Source organism: Aphelocoma coerulescens, chromosome 19, assembly GCF_041296385.1.
Source record: "Aphelocoma coerulescens isolate FSJ_1873_10779 chromosome 19, UR_Acoe_1.0, whole genome shotgun sequence".
Classification (NCBI taxonomy): Eukaryota; Metazoa; Chordata; class Aves; order Passeriformes; family Corvidae; genus Aphelocoma; species Aphelocoma coerulescens.
In genome coordinates, this window is record NC_091032.1 from 10347202 (window position 1) to 10370475 (window position 23274).

The 23274-nt window shown below is 43.8% G+C and overlaps 4 protein-coding genes across 6 annotated transcripts in view; 3 read left to right on the plus strand and 1 right to left on the minus strand.

The window, feature by feature from the left end:
- Positions 1-23274, minus strand: part of NF1 (neurofibromin 1) — a 75447-nt gene that overhangs the window by 22016 nt on the left and 30157 nt on the right. For 2 of the 3 annotated variants that reach the window (XM_069033550.1, XM_069033549.1), the window contains exons 31-36: positions 21126-21188; positions 19115-19273; positions 18205-18302; positions 17944-18090; positions 17318-17464; positions 16867-16977 (exon numbers count right to left, since the gene is read on the minus strand). In XM_069033550.1, the coding sequence (XP_068889651.1) occupies positions 16867-16977; positions 17318-17464; positions 17944-18090; positions 18205-18302; positions 19115-19273; positions 21126-21188 (725 nt within the window). The remainder of the gene's footprint in view (positions 1-16866; positions 16978-17317; positions 17465-17943; positions 18091-18204; positions 18303-19114; positions 19274-21125; positions 21189-23274) is intronic. The other variant, XM_069033551.1, reaches the window with a different exon arrangement.
- EVI2A (ecotropic viral integration site 2A) lies at positions 710-4171 on the plus strand. The gene is made up of 2 exons (XM_069033326.1): positions 710-857; positions 2828-4171. The coding sequence occupies exon 2, from the start codon at positions 2844-2846 to the stop codon at positions 3600-3602; it is 759 nt and encodes a 252-aa protein (XP_068889427.1). The 5' UTR covers positions 710-857; positions 2828-2843; the 3' UTR covers positions 3603-4171.
- On the plus strand, positions 5811-8185 carry EVI2B (ecotropic viral integration site 2B). The gene is made up of 2 exons (XM_069033424.1): positions 5811-5893; positions 6883-8185. Exon 2 carries the CDS (start codon positions 6914-6916, stop codon positions 7748-7750), a length of 837 nt encoding a protein of 278 aa, XP_068889525.1. The 5' UTR covers positions 5811-5893; positions 6883-6913; the 3' UTR covers positions 7751-8185.
- On the plus strand, positions 9174-12183 carry OMG (oligodendrocyte myelin glycoprotein). Its single transcript, XM_069033311.1, has 2 exons — positions 9174-9447; positions 10176-12183. Exon 2 carries the CDS (start codon positions 10182-10184, stop codon positions 11481-11483), a length of 1302 nt encoding a protein of 433 aa, XP_068889412.1. The 5' UTR covers positions 9174-9447; positions 10176-10181; the 3' UTR covers positions 11484-12183.

The following is a 23274-nucleotide window of genomic DNA, read 5'->3' on the forward strand; positions in this document are numbered from 1 at the left end:
TGGAAAAATATATTTATCTCAGGAGTCTTAAGAATCATCAAACATCCACATCCCAACTTTTTCAGAGGGTCTCAGGGCCACTCCAATTACTGTCCTGCAGCACTCTAATGCTTGGGGGGTGTTTCTAAGAATGGTCAGTCCTCTGAGGAGTACAGAGGATTTGCCTACAAAAACAGCTCTTTTCAAAAACATTCACATAATTGAGAATATTTTTTCTCACTTAAAGTTTCTCTGAATTTTGAGACTGGGCAATGCATTTGCCTAAACCACATCTCCAGAGTTCACACAGCAGACAGATTTCTAGTAGGAAGAATTAATTAAAAATAAATTCATCAGTAGCTTGTGAAAATTTAAGGTGCTTTTAAATACCTGTCACTGCTCTGAGCTGTCATTAACTCTTCCAAGGCAAACAACAGGCTACAGAAGAGCTGATAAATGCTGTCAGCACAGGTGTAGCTTTAAGGGTTTTGGGACACTTCTCTCGATAGCACCTGACTGCAGGACAACACCGGAGACAGAACACAGAGCATTCAACTGCACAGGAGATTATTTTTCCCGTTACCTCCTGTGGTTCTGAGAGCTAACTTGGGCAAGTTGGTGTTTTTTCCCCCAACGTCTCATGGTATAGCTGTTACCCAAAGGAAGTGTGTCATCACTGTGGTTTTAGTTCCCCACTTAGAGCCACATGTCATTGCAGTTACAGATTTGCCTAAAAAACACTAGCACTGCCCAAATCTCCCTGCTGTACACTGATGGTTGCTTGCATCCTAGGAGCAACATATATGCACAAAGAAATCTTATTGTCAAAGGACTAAATATCTGAAACGCCCATGTTCTGTTGACTACATCTTGGCAAGGTAAGTACACATTTTTGTTCTCCTATTTTAAGTTGTACTTCGAAGTTTCCTACATTTCATAGAAAATTATATGCAAAAGTATTTTTAAAGAAGTTTGAGTAACTCAAAAATAGTAACTGTAGAAATATTATCTCCAACTGAATCAGGGAAGCTGATGAACTGTATTTTAGTCATGTTAAAGGTTATTCACACTCAGACTCCTAGGCATTAACAGTGACAGTCACTGCTTAGCTCTTTTGTTCCTGCACTGCAGATCTTGCTGGGTACTGAGACCCCGTCAACACCCAGACACAAAGGGTTGAACTAAAAAGAAAACCAGCTCTTTAAAGACCAGCTCCTTTGCTCTCATGGTTTCAAGTGCAGCCCTTCACACCACGAGCCCGCTGATTTCTAAGAAAAGCACATCTGGTCTGGAAGCCCACAATGAACACTGGGCTCAGTGTGCCCCGGGCAGAGCAGGGAGCTGCACCCAGGGCAGGGACAGGAACGCTGCAGCGTGGCTGTGCTGGCTCTGCCTGTTCTGCTCAAAATAGCTGAAATGTTGTTAAAAAACCCCAAGGTTTCCTGGGTTTGCTCTTCTTTTCAAAGTATGCCACAAGGCATCACTCAGGTGACTACTACCATATACAGACAAAAATGATACCCGAGCTGTAGTTTGTGACTAAGATGGTTTCTAGTTCAAACTGAACAAACAGGATTCAGCTCAGGATGGAAAATAATTGTATGTTATGGGTGAACTGCAAAATTAAAGACACCAATCTTTTGTTGCTCCCTTGTCGTGTAAGGAGAGATCCCCTTACACAGCGGGTGTATCATCCCTGCCTTCCCTTCATCTGGGCACACACCAGGAACATCACTTCTCTCATTTTTCGTATTTACACACATACACAAGCACACTTTGTTACCTTTACAGGCAACAAACAAATTTATTCAAGAACAAACATAAAATTAACAGTGTTACTTTTGGTCATTCTCGGTAGCATTTAAATTTGCACCAAGCAGAGGGTGTAACAACCAAAGGAGACACTTGGATCTGTTACTAGAGACAGAAAAAAGACATTGGTGGGACACCAGCCTTGCCCTGGGAAGGTCAGGAGCAGCCTGGCCCAAGCAGCAGCAGTGCCTTGGTCACTGCTTGGCTGAGTTGTCACTCTTAATTTGAGGTTATTATCTTAGTATCAGACCAACCCCACTCTCACATTCTTACCCTCCAGATAAATCCAACAGGTACAGATTTGAATACCCCACAAATGTGAAACAGAACATATGAATAATTACTCTCATTTGCATAATTATCTGTGGCGTTTTAAAGAAAATGTCACAATCTGTAGCATGTTTGGGAGAAGAATACAAGAAGTACATTTGTGATAAAGAGCTTCTAGTACAAAAAAGAAGAAAAAATAAGAGAACAAAGATTTTCCTGGGCATTTTAAAGTACTCCAGACAGCTGTGCTAGGAACTAGACACAATTCACGTAAGTTACTGCTGTCACTTACAGGAACATTTTGGGTTCAAGTTTGCCCATCTGTTACCTGCAGGGTTCCTCTGCCCGCCCCAGGGGAACTCAGGGAGGTGAGAAGCAGTCAGTGATCTGTAACCTCCTCATGGTCTCTCCATTCTCCATGTAAAAGCAGAAGTGATGACTGGGTGTAACATGGGCAGCTCCAGAGAGGAGGAACCCCCAGAGTCTGCCCTGACATCACGAAGCACTCAGTGGGAAAAACTTTTCTTTCTCTCTCTGCTCCATGCTCTTTTTTGATCTTAGCATGTTTTCTATAAACTTCAAACTGTCAGAAGTTTGAGACAATCTATTCTTTCACAATCTGGGCGCTTGAACTCATCCTCCTACATCCCCCCAAAATGAGGCCAAGTATTTTTCATGAAAAAGGCTGCTATTCCCCGAGAAGTCCAATCCAAACCTCTAAGAACCAGCATTTGCTAAACTAACACCATAATTTGTATTTTTGCAGGGGACTCAACAGGAAGATGAAGACCAAGAGATGCAGTAACCCACACCTGGCCTTCCCTGTCATGATCATCTTCTGCCTGTGGCTGCAAACAAGTGCAAACCACACTGGTTATCCTCAGCTCAGAGATGAAACCTGGAGTCCCATCGGCCAAAACCTCAGTGAGAGCCAGAACCGAACAGAAGCAAGTACAAATTCTGCTCTGAGCCTCAATTTCAGCAGCCAAATGACTACTTTTGAAATGAAAAGTACCCTGCCATTCTTCTCCTCCACAATGGCCCAAAATTCAACTTCCCCTGCCCCGAGTGCAGTTTCCACCACTGGAGGATTGGGGACCAGCAGCAAACCCAAGAGCCCAATGACCAAAGAAACCTGTGATGACAATAAGTCTCTCATACTGATTTGCTTCATTATCATTGCAGTTCTTGTGCTCATCTGCACCTGCCTGTTTCTGTCCACAGTTGTAGTAGCTAACAAAATGTCCTATCTCAAAAGAGCCCAGCAGGGCAAACGCAGGCCCAGGAGCAATGGTGACCTCCTGGCCACCAACAGCTTATGGCCCATGGCAGCAGGAACGTGGCAGAGGATGCCCAAGGAGACAAGTGGAACTGAGCTGATAATGCAGGAGCTGATACCAGGGAGGGATGCTGTGAACCGAAGGAAAACCAAAGATGAAACTACTGAGAAACTCACCAAAGCAGCAGATAATGAACAAGAAAGCAAAGAACCATCCCAGTCACACAATGCCATTTTAACCAATTTTGTAGTTGAGATTTAATTCACACTCAGGTAAAAATTAATCTTTTCCCTTTGTTACACCGTTAATGTAAGGCAAAAACATGACTTTCAAGTAACAACAAGAATTTCCCCTCAGGAAATGCCAGAGTTAAGAGTTTTTCTATTTATGCCAGTGGGAATGCTGCAGCCATGTGTGGATCCAGAAGGCAGTAAGAATGTTAAATAGCTTTCTGTAAGTAGTGTCAGCACTGGTTTTACTCCTTCGACCAGAAATCAGAGTGACAGAAGCTGAACAGGATAAACCAAAAGGACAGAATCTGCCCATGCTCAAAGACCAAGGAGGGGAACAAGGGACAGACTGTCAGTCTGACCACCACACTGAACACTAAGATCCTGCGCAGGTACAACCAAGTTGCTTTTTAGAGAAAACCACACATTAGTCACAACTCTGATTCAACCCCTGATTCAGGATCTAGTCCCTCTCAAAATGCCCTTCTGGATTTTCCACCAAGAATGTCTTAAACCAGCTTAATTACATTTGAAGCAGACTCATTTGAACCATATTTATTGTGTTTTGACACTGTCTATGAATAAATGAAGTTTGTAGTATTCCTAGAATATGAGAACTTGTTCAATTTGTTATCCTCAATAAACTTGCAATATCAGTTTTTCAATGACTTACGTGATACTATTCTCCAAGTCAAAATGCTAGAAAAAACATGACCAGGCATTTGGAATGTTATATTCCTGTAACATTGGCTGAGCTCAGTAATGGTCTCTGATGACTCGCTGTGATTTCTGCATCACGGAAATCCACTCCACTTTCTCCTGACACCAATAAGAACATGCCAAGAATTTCCTCAAGCCATAGCCACTTTTATTTTCCTTATTTTCAGAGACCTGACTGTCCCATAATTCCAGGGAGGTGCCTGTGGCTGCTCTCCCTGCAGCACAGCTTTGCTGTTTTAAGAAACGTGAGAAGCTTTCCACAGGCTGCTCCTTGGGCTGTGGAAACTCTGCTGCGCTGTGGTTACAAGTGCTGAGACTGCAAAGTGCCAAAGCTCCAAACATCCTGTGCAGCTGTAACCAACAGCTGTGACACATAAGATGGTTGCACGAGTTTGAGATGACCAGCATGACTGAATCCCCCACCCCAATTCCTTTAGATCACCCATTAACTTGGCTGGCAGGGCAGCTACAGCAGCAGCAGAGACAGGACCACAGCACTGTGGCAGCCAGGAGAGAGACACAGCTCAAAAAATGCAACTGCCAGGCTCAGAGGTGGGTTGTGTAGTGAGGGAAACGAAGTTGGAAGGAGTTTGCATGCTTAGCCTAGAAATGGGAATCACCTACAGGGGTTGAAGAGAGCAGGGAGGAGACAAAGAAATCAGACAAGAAACACTGAGTTACTGTGTGAGTACGGGATCAGGATGCATGTTTGCTGCAGGAGCAGGCAGAGTGTCAAAGAAAGAGAGAAGCAGTGCAGTCAGAAGAGAGGCACAACAGGAAGGGCTGCAGCAGAATCTGTCAGTAGCCACAGGCAGAACACAATTGCAAAATGCCACAAGGACATATCTGGTGCGGGTTTCTTTCTGCCAGGCAGCCTTTCCAGGCAAAAATGCTCCAGGAGACCAAAGAGAGCAGCTTGAGTTACACTCCATGGAATGGACAGGGACAGAGGGGGGGAAGCAGCTGCACAGAGCACAGCCCTCCATAGTGATGGCAGCAGGTCCCAACCCTGTCCACAGAGAAAAACAACCGAGCAAGTAGGGACAGGCTGAGGGTGAAATCAGATTTTGCCCTCTGCCTCTCGATGCAGCTACAGAACAGAGGATGTGTAAGCAGCCAGCATCCCATGATCACACAGCTTTCCATGACTCACCAAGGAGCCCGGGGTGGCTTCCCACTAACCACAGCAAACCCACCACTGAATTACATCAGCAACTCAAATCCAGCCCAGACTTACATACTTTTTGATTCACACAGAAGAAACTGACTATTTTCTACAAAGACAGGCAAACAGGTATTTAAGAACTTGCACATAAACACACAGAGGTGCCTGATGCAGCAAGAGCCACAAGCCCATGTTTATACGAGCCCAGCAGTGCTGGCAGAGCAGAAGTTTGCCCATAGAACACACGATCTCCGAGATAAAGAGTCCCCGAGCCGCCCGGCGCGGACGCTTCCTGCCAGTGTTGGCAACTTCCTCTCTGCACAAACTTCAGCATGAAAAGAGCCATTTTACGCTGTCTGACTGAGCACACAGAGCCCTCCTGAGCCTTCAAACAACAAAGTCAGACGGTGATTGCTTGAGAGAAGATAAATGTACAGGTAAGGATCAACTTCAAGTATTAACTCTATTTTGAAAAGAGGGGAGCTGGATAAAAGCTGAATTGAATCATTTTAACCCGTTACAAACCTGACAGTTTAGATCACGACGTTCTCGAGTCATTAGCTTACTGCTCATGTGTGTTTACACTGCTGCATTTAAAATTTAATTTTGCGTATTTGTAAACCCATAAAGACTCATGCATATTAATTTCCCAGAAATAGCTTCACAGGACTAGCACTATAGTAGCTAATGAATCAGCTCAAATTGCCTGAAAGTGACTTCAGAAGGAAAAGATCTGTGTAGGGGACAGATTTTATAACATTTATTTCATATGGAGACATTTAGAGAGCTGAACTCCAATCAGTACAGGGAAAAAAAAAAATCTGTTTCATGCCAACAACTCAACATTTGCAGTCTGCATGCAGGAATTTATTTATAAAACACTTTGCCATTAGAATGCTGTGTCATTATAGCATCAGTACTTGGAAAACTTTTGAATATTTTGCTATGCTGAAGAAAGATGAGAACAGGAAATAAAAGTTTAAAATAATTGTAAAGAGCCTTTCACTTCTGTCTCAGCTTCTATCACAACAAGCCATTTCTTCACTTCTGACAACCCTGTCTGTCAATGCTGCAGAGTTTGTTCCAGGTTCATAACCAGTTACATGATTGACAAAGGCTATTTTGAAACCCTGTGAGGACTGCTCTGCCAATGTCTTTTTCTGAGAAGGTGAAAAAAGATGATAATAAGCCATTATCTTCAAACAAGTCACTTAATTAATACAATCAATAATGTTGAAAATCTGCTGTTATTTGTAAAGTCAGTGACAAACCTGCTGATCATGCAGATAGGAACAGACTTGAAATGTGAAATATTGGTTAGAGCGTTATTTTCACTGTGATAGTATTAACACAAAACTGTCTGGCAGCAGTAAAGTGCAAAAATGCAGTTTGCAAGTTATCACATTCTACTTCTTCCCTGCAATAGGAGAGGACACTTGTAAAGAGGCTGGAGGGAAATGGCCAGCAACCAGGTCATGCTGGTTCTCTTCTGCGGGGAGATCTGGAGATCCCTTTCTGCAGCAGCACCTCACCACGCTGCCATGACTGAAAGCCACAAATACACCACTGCCAGGAGTCCAAGAGCAGACAAATCCATTCTCTACCAACTGCAAGCAACTGAGCCCAGTTTATACCAGTCTGACACATCCCTGGCTGTTACAGAAACCCAGGCCTTCCCAGGAGAGGAGGATGCTGGGGATGGCAGCTGGGTAGCAGCACTGATAATTGGCATAATTTTGATCGGGATGATACTGGCGATTATTGTAATTCTTCTGTGGAAATGCTGCATGAGGCCTGTTCTGGCCGAGTCCCACTGGGCAGGCCGGTCTCCCTTTGCGGATGGGGATACGCCAGATCTCTTCATGGATTCTGACCAGGGCACCAAGCGTTCTTCAGTCTTATTTATGTTGCCTTGGAAATTGAAACAAGGCACAAACTTGCAGGAGGACCCGACTGTCCCAGAGAACCCACCCCAGCACACTACCAGTACTGAGAACGGGCAGCTGCCTCTGCCGGCCGCGGGCTGCTCTGGAGCCAGCACGGTAGCTCCAGCTCCTGCCTCAGAGCTAGCCAACACTGCAGCTGACCCCTGTCCTCCCCCAGACACACCACCCGCATCCTCTGACCTGCCACCGCCCCCAGACTGGCTCAGGGAACCCACCGAGGAGCCCAGCTCGGATCCCAGCAAGCACTCGGCACTTCACTCGGAAGCAGAGGAACCACTGCCCCCACCACCTGAGCTACTGATCCAGGCCACCCATGAAACACTGCCCCAGCCAGAACACTCTTTGTAGACTGCCAAATTAATTTCCAGAATACTCCACATTTTCCTTAAATCAAGTAACTTTCAAAAAAGTGAAAAAAGGAGAAGTTGATGCAGGCAAGTGAGGCCCCAGCATTTCCTTGGCATTTCCCTGGTATTTCCCAACTTCAGCTTTCACAAGAGGTAGCAACTTGCTTCTGCCGGAAGCAAATTTCTGACTACAATACAAATTGTGCCCTGTCATCACCTGTAACTACAGATTCCAGAAGCCAGAGTACACAGCTGTGTGTGCCAGCACAGCCAGACACAGGTAACACACACATGGAGATGTCAGAGACAGCCCAGCTTCAGAGGGACTCGGCTTCTCACCAGGGTTTGCTCCACTGGGCTGTGCAAGTGAACGCAATCAATTCCAGTTCCTTTTAATAAAGCTTTCTGAGTTAAAGATGTTTTGGTCACTTAAAGCCCAACTGAATATTTGATTAGATACAGAATGCCCTCAGTTACTAACACAGACTCATTTAATGGTTCATGGATGCCAGATTCCTTTGAACTCCCAGTGTCCAAGTGCTTTACATGCTCCTCTCTGGGCCCTGAGTAACAGCACAGCTCATCTCTTCCACACCAGCCTTGGCTGGGCTGACTTTTGGGTGGGAAGTAGCAGGCTGGTATTAGAAGTAAATTCGTTTTAATGTTTTTTTTTACCAGTGTTAAACACTTATATTTATAGAAAGAAGCTGCTAGATGCTGAAGCTAGCTTTCCATGAGAGCTCTGCAAAACAGCAGAGTTTGGAGTTCACCTGAGGAGGGAATAATTTGTGGACAGAGCACAGAGCACAGGTTTGCACACAATAAACTTCAAAATTTTCAAACTACCGCTAATAAAGAGTAGTACATTATGCAAATGCAATTCCGGGCTGCTGTGCATACAATGGCTACAGGAAAATATATTTTCAATTTTCTTTACAGTTTACATAAGTTGTATGATTTGGTATGCCTAAAGAATAGCATTATAATTATACAAAGATTTTTGTAAGGCCCATTGCGTTACACCCTGTTAAAATTAACAGCACTATAAATGAAACATTATAAACACTCTCACTCTCACATTGCTTTTAGAAAATCATAGAGATTTCCCATTGAAATCTGTAAAATTCTACAAGCCGAGCTATATTATACCTGACAATGCAGTGATAGCCTGATCCAAGGAACAGAAAACAGAGCATTTTAAAATTATGAAAATATATTTTGGCAGCATACCTTAAAAAAACCTTAAGCTAGGAAGCCTAAATTCACATTAACCTCTATTACAGGAGGAGAGGTTAACAGAAGGCAAAAAGAACCCAAGTTAACCTGACTTTTCAAACAGAAACATGAAGTGGAACTGCAGCCCAAGCTGCCAGAGCCTGCGGGTGTGTTGGGGGAGCCGTGCCTGCAGGCAGCCTGTGCTCGGGAGGCAGCCGGAGCTCAGCAGGGCTGTGCAGCAGGGAGGGAGCACTGCTCCCAGCCCAGCCCAGCCCAGCCCAGCCCTGGCAGGTCCCTGGCAGTGCTCGAGGCCGGCTCTGCAGTGCCCAGAGGATCAGGTGGTTGCGGAGCCGGGCGCAGCCGTACGATGCAGCTGAGACAAGCACAGCCCCCGGCAGCCTCTGGAGCTGCTCTCCAGAACAAGGCGACCTCTAAGCTCCAATCCATCACAGAAACGATGTGCTGATACTGCAGGACACCACGGTAAGTTTGTGCTTTTTGATTTTACTCACAAAAGCCTACTACCAACTCAGAGGTGGAAATGGGAATGGAATTAGTAGCTGATAACAGATGCTTGCACCAGAAATTTGCTGCAGTGTCAGAGATTTCTTATTAACGGCAACTCGGGTTCTAAACATGTGTTTCCAGCTTTGAGATTGTAATTAACACTGTAAAGAGGGAAAAATGCTACAGTGCATGTTAGCATGAACACTGGAATTTGGGTTTCAAGCTAAATTCCTACAATGTATTTTAACCAATTTACTTAAGCAAACAGCATGCCTGGATGGGGGGGACTGCTACATTACTGCAGAGATTTGTGAAGATCCAGTTGACAGCCATTTTTTCATCCTCTATAAATGAACACATTATTCCAAACATAACATAGGCTTGAAATCACTAAAAACAAGAAGCAGACATTGTATAACATTTGGAAGAGACTTGCGTTTTCGGAAGAAAGCCCTCATTTGAGCTGGAGGGGGAAAGGGAGAGGAAAAAAACAAGTCTCATTCTGCCAGACAACATGACAGGCTGAAGGGATGCTTTGTGAAGTCTCTCTTGAACAATTCTAAAAAGGACCGTGCCACAAAGGGGGTTATTGATATTTTTACTTAATTTCTCCTGCAAGTGGCCATTGCCAAGACAACCCTTATACAGAGATAAAATGTATTACATGGATTTAAAGGGTGTCATTTTGGTATATTTATTTCCAGGCAACAATGGAATACCACATATTGAATACATCTACCTGTCTGCTGGTCCTTCTGGTTTTCATACCCACTGGTTTGGGTACCTGTCCTTCTAGCTGTAAGTGCTCAGGAAACGACAGGAATGTGGACTGTTCAGGCAGAAACTTAACTGTACTGCCCCAGGGACTTCAAGACAACCTTACATATTTAAATCTATCCTTTAACCAGTTTGTAGATCTCGATCATCAGCTAACGAGGTTCACCAATCTGAGGACCCTTGATATTTCAAATAATTGGCTCAAGAATGTTCCTGCTCATCTGCCCAAGTCTTTATGGGAATTATATGCCACAAACAACAACATTAAAGTTCTTCAGAAACTTGATACAGCTTACCAGTGGAATCTTAGAGTGCTCGATGTTTCCAGGAATATGGTGGAAAGAGCTGTCCTGATCAACAACACACTGAGCAGTCTCAAGTTTCTCAATCTCAGCAGCAACAAACTTTGGACAGTTCCAACCAATATGCCCTACAACATAGAGACGGTGGATCTATCCAATAACTTCTTGTCCCAGATACTCCCAGGAACACTGGTGAGACTGCAACACCTCACAAGCCTCTACCTGCACAACAACAAGTTCTCATACATTCCTGACAAAGCTTTTGACCAGCTCTCCCAGCTGCAGGTAGTAACTCTGTACAACAACCCCTGGTCCTGCAGCGATAACCAAAACATCCCTTATGTGCTGCACTGGGTGCAGGGCACAGCTGCCCGTGTCGTGGGGGCCCCCTGTGCTGACCAGCCCTGGCCCTGGGTGAGCACCACGCCAGCCCCGGCCCAGCCCACGGCCCTGGACTCCAGCCCCATGATCAAAGGCACGAAGGGAGCGGACAGGGAGACTTCTGCCACAGCACCCGAGCCCACCAAAGTGACCAAAACGCACAAACAATTTAAAGCCAAGGAAGTCACTTCCTTGGCGACCCAAAGCCACCCGGTTCTGTTCCCCGGCACAGACCGGCCCCTGCTCCACTCCCTCGACGGCCCCCAGGAGGCCGCAGCCACACGCACAATCCACGTCCAGGACTCCACCGAGGGCAACGCCAGCCTGGCCCCTGCCACGGGCTCCTCCACCACTCCCATGACTTTAAGCATCACCAGTGGAATGCCAACAAACTACTCCAAGATGCCTCAAAGCACAACCGCTACCTTAAGGAAGGAGGAGGCCACGCCGAGCGCCCCTGACGCGCGCGTGCCCTCCTGCGCCAGCCGCTGGGAGATGGGGCTGCTGCTTTATCTCGCAGTGCTGCACGCCGTGGCCCTGCCTGTGGACTAAGGGCTTGCACCTCGTGGAAATCACTGAGGTTATTCCTGTGATCACAGCTGGAGTTAACACATCCAGCTGAATGAAAGAAATTCAAAGGTCGGACTCTGATCTAAAGAAAGTAACAGTTCTTAAAGATGTGCACACTAATGTCTTGATACTAAGCTGCTACTTATTTTCATATGTCTTAATTGAGTACAACTAATCTATTATTTTGTTTTTAAAAATGTGCTTATTTTGTATTTACATTTTTTGTTTTACTTGCACAGAATAAACACATCAGAATTTTAAGTACTGATTTTATGTATGATTTTGTCATTGAACAACTGGAAAAAAACAGAAGGCCTGTATCATATCTGCATTGTCTTGCTTGACTTGCCAGTGAGCAATTCCTGTAATATAGCAGCACAGATTCTTTGTAAGTTATGATGACATGCAAAAGAAAGGGACAAAATAAAGGAACTAAACTGAGCTGTTTCACTAATCAGAAGTTATTCCTGAGCAAAATCGCTAGCATGTATATCTATGTTTGCTTCATATGTATTAGAGTATTTTAAATATGAAGAACAACAGTTTTGAATTTAGGAATTAAATATGACAATGCCATGATGTCTGCTAAGAGAGTGTAAACTGAGAAGGCAACATGGTCCAACTTCAGCATGGGACAGTGGTAGGGGCTGGTATCCTTCTGCTCTGGCTTGACTTAGACACTGCAGGCAAGTTATTGCTCTCTCCATATTAAAAAAAAGAAAAAAAAAAGATGAAAAAAAAAAAGATAAAAGCAGAGAAAAATGCCAGATGTTCAATGCCGTGACACTGTCAAACACCAAGGAGTTATCTACCCAAATTAATGACCTGGAACTCCTTGACTTTATGTCAAGTGACAACCTGAAATGTTAATATGTTCTGCTTAAAAGAATACCACCAAATCAGCCAGAACATAGCAAACTACTATCAGTAAAACGAAATACCAGCCAATCTCTAACACAAGTCATGTAACAGATCAATTAAGCAATTAGCTGGCGAGCTGTCATTGAAACAATCCTGATTCTTGTGATTTCAAAGAGAATGAATTCAGTCCATGGCACTGAACATGCCCAAATCCCTGCTTTCTAAGGGCGAGCATGGAAGCTCTTCTCCTCGACATCTGCACCGTCAGCCAGTAGAAATAGCTGCACGCATGGTTCTGTCCACTCTAGGAAAATTATTTAAATTATGGCAAAGGTACTTGATATACTACAGATGAAGTTTTGCAAACAGCATGAAATGAAAACTGAAGAACAAGTTAATTGAAAAAGTATTATCCACTTAATATTACAGATCTTATACAATGTTTTCCATTCATTCCAGGCCATTTAATTTCCAGTTACTGTAGCATGAGGGTGCTGCAAAACCCAGAAAACCTCACAACTGAGACTGGAGTCCTCCACCTGTTTCTCCTAAGGTGTCAATGGGGACTGTAGATCATTTACAACCACTGGTATCAGAGAAATGACAACTTTCCAATTGTGAACAGCATTTCTATAACCGGAAACGTGTTTTAATTTCTAACAGTAAGTGTTACACAATGGATTTGTACAGTTGTTTCATTGGCATTTAAGTAAAAATAAAGTTATGTTTGTATTGAACTGAACTAGCAACTGTGCTTCTTTTCAAATAAGCAGAGTACTACCAATAAATAGATAGCATTGTATTATACAATCCTGTTTAAAGCAGACATTTGCTGCTTTATCAGACCACCATCATGCCTTACGGGGGAAATTACGGTTGTATTAAGTTGCATTATTTAGATACTGATGCATCTCTAATATTGTTTAGCAATAAGCTGATGAGATGATTGCAACATTGGGACTATCCTTTCCCTTCCTACCCTTTAGAACTTTGAAACACTGAAAAAGTCTCTGCTGCCACTCTCTTTGGACAGTCCTTGTGTTTGCTAAGTGCTGGCTGACTGTAACACAGCCCCAACCTAATTCCCATGCTCAGAACTCAGCCATTCCCAGAACTGCCTCATTCACATGGCCTCATCCCACACTGTGAGGTCAGATGGGCTTGCAAGGCAGGACTGATCACAGAATGAGGTGCTGTGGCTGAACTGCTTGATTTGAGGAAATTACAGGAAATACTACATGTGCCTTTGCTGCAGAATCAGTACAGGATGCCAAATTCTATTGCCTTAAAAAAACTTGTATGGAATCAACTTTAAAGGCTCTGAGAATGTTTCACCCATAATGAGATAATCTGGTGACCAGCAACAGGAAATCACTGTTTTCCAGAGGTTATTTGGGGCAAATTGCAAGCCCCCACCCTAAAGGACTTGCTATCCAGACTTCCAACTCCTCAGCATGCTAATAAAAGCCTGGAAGTGGAAATGGGGCTGTGGGGTTTTCCAAAGGCACGTGCAGGATTGGGAAGCTGGATCCCAGACCCGCAGCTGGGTATGAAGTGAGCTCCAGGGCTGTGCTCCTTCCCAAACCCTGCCTGAGCTGTGCAGCACCAGGGCTTCTTGCTCAGACTGCTTTCAGTAAGGCAGACTGGAATTTAGGCTTCCTGGTATTTTTCTGGAATACGAATGAGTCGATAAGGCAGCAGGGAGGAGGCAGAAGTGTGGGAGTCGAGCACTTGTTGCTGGGCAACTGCGCAGCCACTCTGAGCTAAGCCCGAGGGCCTGGGTTTGTAAACACGCTGCGCACTCAGACCTCCAGAAATACAAAATAATCTATTCTCGGTGGAACTGGTACCCAAAACAACTATTTAGCACTTTAGGGCCCTATTCAAAATACCCAGGAAAGCTCTGGCAACACCTTTATTAGCTGTGTGCTCGCTCTGGAAAGGGTAAAATTGCTGTGGGGATTGCTGCGGTCTGCAGCAATAACTCAGAGGTTTTATTCCTATTAATTAGTTTGGGATCAGCTTTAAAACCTAATGGCAGTAGTTCAGGATCAATATTTATTGATTTATGGATCATTTTAGTAACAGGGTAGGGATTAAAAACAGAAGAGCACTGGCTCCAGAAGCTGGGTTGTTGCCCAGGAAACAAAATGTGAAGATAGATGACAGAAGGAATTAAATTTCACAGCACAAGAAGGACATAAACTGATCCAGATATATCAGTAAAATGACTCAACAATGCCTTAGCAACAAGATCTCAAAAAAACCCCCCCAAAAAAAAACCAAAGAAAGAAAGAAAGAAAAGAAACTCGGAAAAAAACAACCCCAAAAAACACAAGCCCTCAAACAGCCTGGCAGCTCCAATCTAAACCGTTTTTCCGCATTTCACACCTTGAGAACACAACACTTGGCTCAGAACCAGAAGACAAACACCCCAAATAAGCTCCACTTAGCCACATCCCTATGAAAAGAGACGACGCCAGAGCATCATCCCAGAGCAAAGCCCTTCCTGCTGTTTGAAAGGCAGCCCTGCCAGGATGACTGAACTGTGCAGCTGCTGAAGAGAAAGGTAATAACTCACCTAGCAGCAAGGCTCATGTCAAAGTACGACAATATTTTCATTAATATCCCACACCTGGATAAAATGTTCAGAAATCTGCTCCTTCCCACTCTCTCTGAAGGCAGGAACGCTCGGCTGACTGGACCATGACGGTTTTGCCCAGGGAGGCAGCTTTGGATAAATTACTTTTTCTGCTTTTAAAGAAGAGGGAGGTGAGCTAGGCCTAGCAAACATGTGGTGCAAACTTTTGTCTTGATTTACTTCCAGAAATTCTCTTTCTCTGCAGGTGAAATAACCATTTCTTGCTCTGCAAACGAAGGAAACACTGCATGTCAGGTCTGCACAGAATACATAAGGATGCCTCGGATCACTGCCAGGCACAGACACTTTTTAAGATGGGTTATCACTACTCTCTGCATTTGTATGCCTAATTTCTTGTCTGAACAAGGCAGGATAACAATACAGGCATTTTGTTTTACTTGACATGAAATAAGACTGTGTCTAATGGAACAAAATGGAGAAGAAAAACGTGGCAAGCAAACAGAGAGTTTTTTAAAGAGAATTCAAAAGACTGCCTTCACTTCTAACTCTGTGTGTAAGGGGCTTAAACATTAGGGATCTTGCTAAAACAAAACAAAAAAAATTTAAAGGGGGGAAAAAAGCATCCAGGCTGCCCTTGAGCAAGCCCCTTCTCTCAGCACACCTGCAGATTTCATGGACTGTTGTGTGACTTTTGAAGACAGAAAATCAGGACAGAAGATAAGTGATGCTACTCATCTTTCAAACCATCCAAAGAGACAAGAGTGTTGAAAATGAAGAAAAGTTTAAGGAAGGCAATTTCCCAAGCCAAAGGAGATTTGTAATTCAACCTGCAGAGTAAAAAGCACTGCTGAGCCTAGTGAAAAATTTTGAAATTTAATAAAATTAAGGATCTAAAATTGTAATTAATTGAAAAAATTGCACATGCCTGTTGGGTACTACTTTCATTAGAAACATGCAATTTGAAGAGTGGCTTGTTAACACGTTTGTGCTGTTTAAACTGTTGGATACAGAAGAAATGCTGCTAAAGAAGTGGTTTCCTGTGCTTGTTTCCATGTTCTCACATCAACTCCAGGGCTCTGCAGAAGGTTCAGCACTGAAGACAGCCCCTCATGACAACACCGAAAGCGGCCCCACCAATGCCACTGCCACCCAGGGCACCACAGCCAGCACAAGGCACAACCCACGGAGCAACCCCAGCATGCCCAGGCAGGGCTCTGCTCCCAGCCCCAGCCCAGCAGGAGTCCCCAGGGCCACAGCCCCTCCTGACCGTGTCACAGCCCAGCACACAAGCTGCCAGGGCACCCGCTGGCATCACCAACCAGCGCCCACCAGCAGCAGAGGCACCAGGAAGAGCCAAAGCAACCCCAGGAGCTCTCCCAGCACTGGTGCCACAGGCAGCTCCAGCTGCAGCACCAGCATAAACCACAGGCATAGAATGCACCAGCAATGACCAGACCATGAACACCCCAGGGGCTGTGCCAGCACCCCAAAGTGCCTGGTGACACCAGCACTGGAGAACTCCCAGCCCTGGCAGCTCTCCCACGGCCCCCTGAGGCAAACCAGCCTCCCCAGTGCTGCCAGCACACCTCCACCAGCAGCACCTCAGCACAAAGACCAGCTTCAGCAGCTCATCCAATCCTCAGAGCTGGCTCTAACCACACCTGGGGTGAGCACGGGGATCTCCCTTTCCTTAACACCTCTAGGAATTACTCCTGTCATGGGTGTAATTACTATGAAATGACAGTTTTAGTTTAGGAAACAACTCAAAAATACTGTCAGCAAATTTTAACAAATAAGCTATTTTCAGACTTTTGTTTGTTACCAAGCTGGTGTCTCTTATATACACCTGACACCTCTGACTGACAGGTTCATTTCAGATTGGGAAGGCGAAAGGCTTCTTACCGCCGAGCGATGTAGTAGAAAACAGGATTGCCGACTTTGGATGTCCCAGCTTGGTAGAAAATATTTAATGTTTTCAGTGCTTTGAACTCCTCCTTTTCATGAACCTGGTGCCTAAAAAGCAATACATTGACAGCAACTTTCACAACTGCCTTTCAAACAAATTTTAAAAATCCCAAACCCTCTTTACTTCCATCTCTAAACAAAAGTATTAAGTTCACACAATCCTGAGCCTTCCTTAAGTCACGTGTTACCGCCATCTTTGGTTCTCAATTTAGTTTTTTAATTAAAATCTACTCAGAAACCTAGAAGGTTTATGTAGCCTCAGCTTTTTAAACTCTTCTTCAAAACAGAGAGTCTTGACAGCAGAGAGTCTTAAGAACTGCTGACACCTCCTCACACGATAAAGTCTAGAAACCCACATTGTGTGTCCCCACCACAATAATCTCATTACCTTGTCATAAACTCTTCAAACTTGGAACTAGTGAGATTTAAGCTGGACCAGTGTGTATCTGCCACAGGTTTGTGCTCAGGAGGCCCCAAGTAGGCAAGGAGCGTTGCCATCTTGTCAAAAGGTCGTCGCCCAACAGCCTTGTGGTCCCTAAAACAGCATGTTCCTTGTCAGGAGAGTCCTTCTTTACTCAGCAATTCCCACTTTTTTGCCCACCAACCTTCCCTCAACTGGAACAAGCTGGATTTTCTTTTTTAAAGTAAGTATGAGAAATCTTCGATGATGACTGATATTCTTCTCAGTAATAACAGAAGCATTGGAGAGTATTTAACAGCTTTAAAATGAGGGAGGGGAGATTTAGATTAGATATTAGGAAGAAATCCTTCCCTGTGAGGGTGGGCAGGCCCTGGCACAGGTTGCCCAGGGCAGCTGTGGCTGCCCCTGGATCCCTGGCAGTGTCCAAGGCCAGGTTGGACAGGGCTTGGAGCAGCCTGGGACAGTAGAAGGTGTCCCTGCTCATGGCCGGGGTGGGATGGGATGGGCTTTACGGCTCCTTCCAGCCCAAACCATTCCAGGACTCTGACACCTTTCCCCTCAGCACACCCCTCCTCCCAGGCCTGCAGCCTCACCTGTTGCTGGACAGGTACTGGCCGATTTTCTCCTGGTTGTTCCAGAGCAGGCGGTGCAGCGCCAGCACGTTGCCATCGCTGATGAAGGACAGGCTGTGGTTGACGGTGTCGCTGGCCGGGCAGTCGGACGCGATGTCAAGGAAAAACCTGCATTCCAAAGCAGCAATAACCATCGGTGTGGGAGGGAGAGCAAAGGGCCCTGAGGGCACTCGCAGCTCTCTCTCCACACACCACAGCCTGTGTGCCATCCCCAGGCCGTACCTTCGTGCCGCATCAAAATTGCTCTTCACAAAGTCATTAAAAGGCCGCATGTGCTCCTCTTTTGTAAACAGCACGTGGTTGGCAATACTCTGAAGGATCTAAAGGAAAAAAAGATGGCAAACACACACAAAGGTTTAATGTATTAACTGTTACAGTAATTAACACAAATATTTCTGCCAGTGAAGTTAAACTGGCAGAAACAGTTTATTTTCACTTTTTCTTGAGGTTTCACAACAAAAGGCCAGTAAGTCAACTAATTTAAAATACATTCACTTTCAAAGTCTTTTCTTTCATACACTTTTAAATACTAGCAAACCAGTTCACTTATTTATAAACTTTAAACTAGGAAAATAAATCATCTTTCAAACCACCAGTAAGTTATTAACTATTTCTCCTGGAACTTAAGACAGGTAAGTAAAAGCAGTAGCACACCCCTGTTTAAAAAAAAATACAATTTCTCAACATTTACAATGTATAATATGCACAGGCCACAGAATTTGTATGCCATCATTAAACCTTTTTTAAAATTTTTTTACAAGAAGTATGACCAAATGAGATTAAAGACAGCAAAAATTCCTTCTTTAGTAGTAGGATGAACTTGATCAATGCTGGCTGCTGTTACCCTCATTGTGCTCACAGGAACATCAGTCTTTTTTTGTTTCCCAATGAGAAGTTCAAGGGCTGGAATTCCTCTCTCTTATCCATCATTTTGGCAAAGTGTTTGTCCCCATCCATACGTTGCTGAGAGCTCGAACAATGCCACAATGCATAAACACAGCACAGACACTGCACTTTCAAGAACGCGAAAAAAACTCCCGAGTTTTCCTACATTTTCTCACACTGGTCAAAGAGCAGTACTGAAGCAGGTAGAACATAAAATATGGGCACATAAAAATGTTTCTGGATTCACCTTTGACATGAGCTTCAGTCCCCGCTCGATCCTGGGCGGGGGTTTCTTGTCCAGGATGCCCGCCTCGTACGGGGACACGATGGCGGGGTTGATGAAGCGCAGGAACATGGCGCTGCCCACGGCCCCGATGCTGTTCTGAGGGAAGCGCTGGCTCACCACCTGTGCACGGACAATTACACACAACAGTCCTGCATTAAGCAAAAGGCAAGGGCTGAGAAAAGCCTTGCATGGCAAGCCAAGCCTAAGCATTCCTTCCACACCGGTCATGCTCAGCGCATTGGAGTGGGACTCTCTTGCATCCCAGAGAATCAGAACAAGAGGGAAAGGAGTGGGGCTCTCCAACAGCAGCTGGCTCTCCCTCAGCTGCTGCACAGCTCCCTTGGCAGGGACATGGCTCCCAGAGCTCCTGGCCACGTCTCAGAGCTGACCCCACGCACGGCCTGCCCCTGGAGTGCCGCAGCCCTGGACTCAGGTGTGCACTGCCCTCCCCCAGCACAGGGAACACCTTTCAACTATTGCATCCTTTATCTGTGTGTTTGTAACTCCCCAACTGAGCCAGGAGCCTCTCCAGCAATAACACTGGTGCTGTACAGCTTCAGGAGTAATTTTCAATTTGTGAGGAGGAGCTATTTGCAGAAATGCCCTTCAGAACCATCATCTGCCCACAGCAGGACAGAAGGAGCCAGAGCTAAATGGCCAGTGCGCTCCTCTGCCTACACATACACTGTGTAAAAGCACTGAGCAGATTTAAAATATTGTCCTTTGCCATTCAGGAAAAAAAAATAATTCTGAAGATGTTTTAAGAAAAAGAAATCTCTTTTCTGTTAGGAAATCAACTGTTCATTACTAAGAGGAGAGTTGTTCTTTGGATATCTTTCGTTTAACTTTGAAAAGTTAAAGACAGTTTCCTGACAAAAATAAAGTTCTTAGGTATGCAACGTGGTTTTATAAAACATCAGTGTCTGTATGTGTATTTTGTAATGAGTAATAATGGTTAATCAAAATGAGTCGGGTTCTTCCTTTCCACAGAATAAAATTAGCAAGCTTGGTATTATCATGTATAGTTTAAAATTAAAAAAAAAACTCCAAACAAATCCCAGTTTAGTAAAATACTTCAAAACATAACTAATGCAATTTCAAATCATGCTGCTTAAACCAGATAAAGCCATTAGTAGAAAATACACCAAGAATCACTTTGGTTCAGTAGCAACTCCAGTCAGTTACCGTGTGATGCAATTACTGATATTTTCTTGTAAAATACTGGTTTGCCCACAGCTTTTGCATTTTAAACATGATCACTATTCTGCTCAGTTACAGCAAAAATAAGAGAGTATTTAATAAAAGTCTAAATTTCCATTCTGGTTGATTCATAGTTAATATTTTGAGGTCACTGCCAAAGAAAAGAGTAAGTAAAGAGTAAGTCTGAACTTTCAAAGTCAACATTCTAAAGCAACCCACAGATCTAAACTAACACAGCAAGTTACTTAAAATGAGAAATCTGCTTTCCTCGGGAAATAATACAAGTGCTAAAGTTGGGGTTTTCTTGCTTAATCACAAAGCAAACAAAAGAAAATGTGTCAGCAAAAAGACCCATGAGCCTCTTTCCAGTACCCCACAAATATTAATTGTTCTTTGCCCAGGATGCAAGCTCAGGTTATCTGCCAGAGTGTTAAAGCAGCTCAAACCCAGATTTTTTTTCAAAACCAAAGAAAACATTTCTCTTCCACAATTTTTTAATCTGAAGATGGTGGCAAGGCTAGAAGAGTCAGAATATTAAATACTAAGCAGTATTGTTAAAAATGTCTCATTTACTCAAATAGGCACACAGAGAATATTTTAAATCTAACTTAATTCCAGTGTTAATTGAAATGAAAGCTATTTTGTGCCAGAATTAGTAGAATGATTTTACAGTGAGGTCAAATAGACTGAAGTGAAGGTATTTTGAACAAACAGCAAAAGATTTCTGTTGTGCTTTGAAAGAAATGGCTAATAAAAAGGTCTCCAAACTTACTGATTTTTTGTTTTCCTTTTTTTCTTTTACGGTAGCTTTATTCAGTAGAGAGTGGCAAGTTGCCTACAGAACAGAGATGAGCACAAACAAGTCACAGCACCAACTACATACAGCAACAAAAAACCAACGTTGACTTGTACATAAATTACACAGTAAAATGTAACAAACATAACCAACAGAAAATGAAATATATAAACTAAAGACTGATGATGGAGTTTTTATTCCACAGTTTTATTACATCTTATTTACAAAGCATTAAATACAAAACAAGCAAATGTTGAATTTCAATCATTTCTACTATTTCTGGCTAGATTAAAAGTCAAACCACATCAATGTGCTCATGATACACGATCTTGGGCCTTAAATGGTGTATTCAGCTTTCAAATGTATTTTACCATCCCCAAATAATTTTAACAGTACAAATAGTAGCGTTATACCTTTGAAATACATATTACTTTTAAAATTAAATTTAGAGTTTTAAATCTTCCCAATGTTTCTCTGTGTGTCCTTCAATTTGGTTAAACCTGTGAAGCATCAGGGTTATTACCACTGTGAGAGGTAACTCTCTGGACAAAGGAAGAAAAAAGCTACAGCCTATGTTAATTTATTAGAGATTTCCAAATCAAGAGATCTGACTTGATTGTGCTTATTTCTGCATTTCACTGAGATGCAAAGGGACCCACCAAGAAGACTCCAATTCTGTCCTACTTCCAGCAGGATCTGAGCAAAGCCCCAGAACCTTGTGCCCTGCTCCCCAGCCAGAGGTGCATCAATGCTCCCAGGAGCTGGGACGGGGCTGGGCATCCCTGGGAAGCCTCCAGCAGCACCCAGGGCTGGGTCCCAGCCAGCCTGCAGCACTCAGCCACCTCCAGAGCATCACACTGGCACTGGCAGAGAGCTTCCACAAGTTAAGGATGGAAGAGAATGGAAAGCAAACACCGCAACCCAAACCAGCCAGTAAAACTCTCTGCTAAGCAAGGTGAACTGAAACATGTGCAGGACCTATTAATATTTAACCAGTGGCACCTCTGCCAACTTTCCCTGTGTAATTTCCATGAGTGGCTTCTGGAGCAGTTGTACACACACTCTACTCACTGGCATACTGCAGCTAAAGGAAAATTTCCACCTTGCTTTCATAAGAAAAACCACATGTATGTTTGTGGGGATGAAAGAGCCAGCACAGATTCTCTGTAGGAGTTACTGTGAGCACGCTTGTTCTCACATCACACTCCTGAACATACATTACCTGTAAGGAGCCAGGCGAATCTGTCCCAGTAGCCAGTTATTGCTGTTTCCAAAGGAAAACACTCACTAGGCTCTGTTCCCAAAACAGAAACACCAGCCAGCAAAGATACCGATATCCAGCTAAAGACACCGTTCCTGTCAGGTTGCTACAGTGACTAAAATCAGCTACTGATCATTTACAGAACACACCTGGTGAGCGTTCTTCACACACAGTTACTTTAAAACTCTAAGCAAAAAAAAACCCACAAAATTCAGCCATATTTACTCTCACACTAGTGCCTGGGATGGAACACATTCACCTTTTTAAAAGGGAAGTTATCTTAGAAAAATCACCTATTTGGTTCTTATGACAAAAATGGATTAATGCCCCCAAATCAGATCTTGTTTGTACTTTCTTTCAGATAAAGGCCAGACTTTTCAAAACTCTCTGGAATTTTAAGTACAGAATGACTAACACTTTGTGATGAACAAACACTTGCACAGAAACCTAGCTGTTACTAGAAACAGTTAAAGTAGTAAATATTGAAGCTAAATATCAGTTAATACCACTTGTATACCTGCCAGTAAATCATCTCTTTTGGGAACAAATTACCCTTATTACCACACACAGTAAAGGCAAGAATAAAGCCAACAGACTTGGAAAGGCTTCCATAGAAGAATCTCTGGGAATGCCTTCTGGTGAGCACATTTTAGAAATTCCATTTTACGTAGGAATTACCAATGGTTTGCACAGAAATAATTTCTACCAACGTACTACTGAAATGGCAGTAATCTGATACATCCTGGTAACAGCACATAAACCTAATTCTGGGATGAGGTGTGGGAGAATATAACATCCAATAACAGAAGGAACAACCAAGGCTGTGTGTGAGATTTTCAGTAACACTCAAATGTTCTTCTAGTT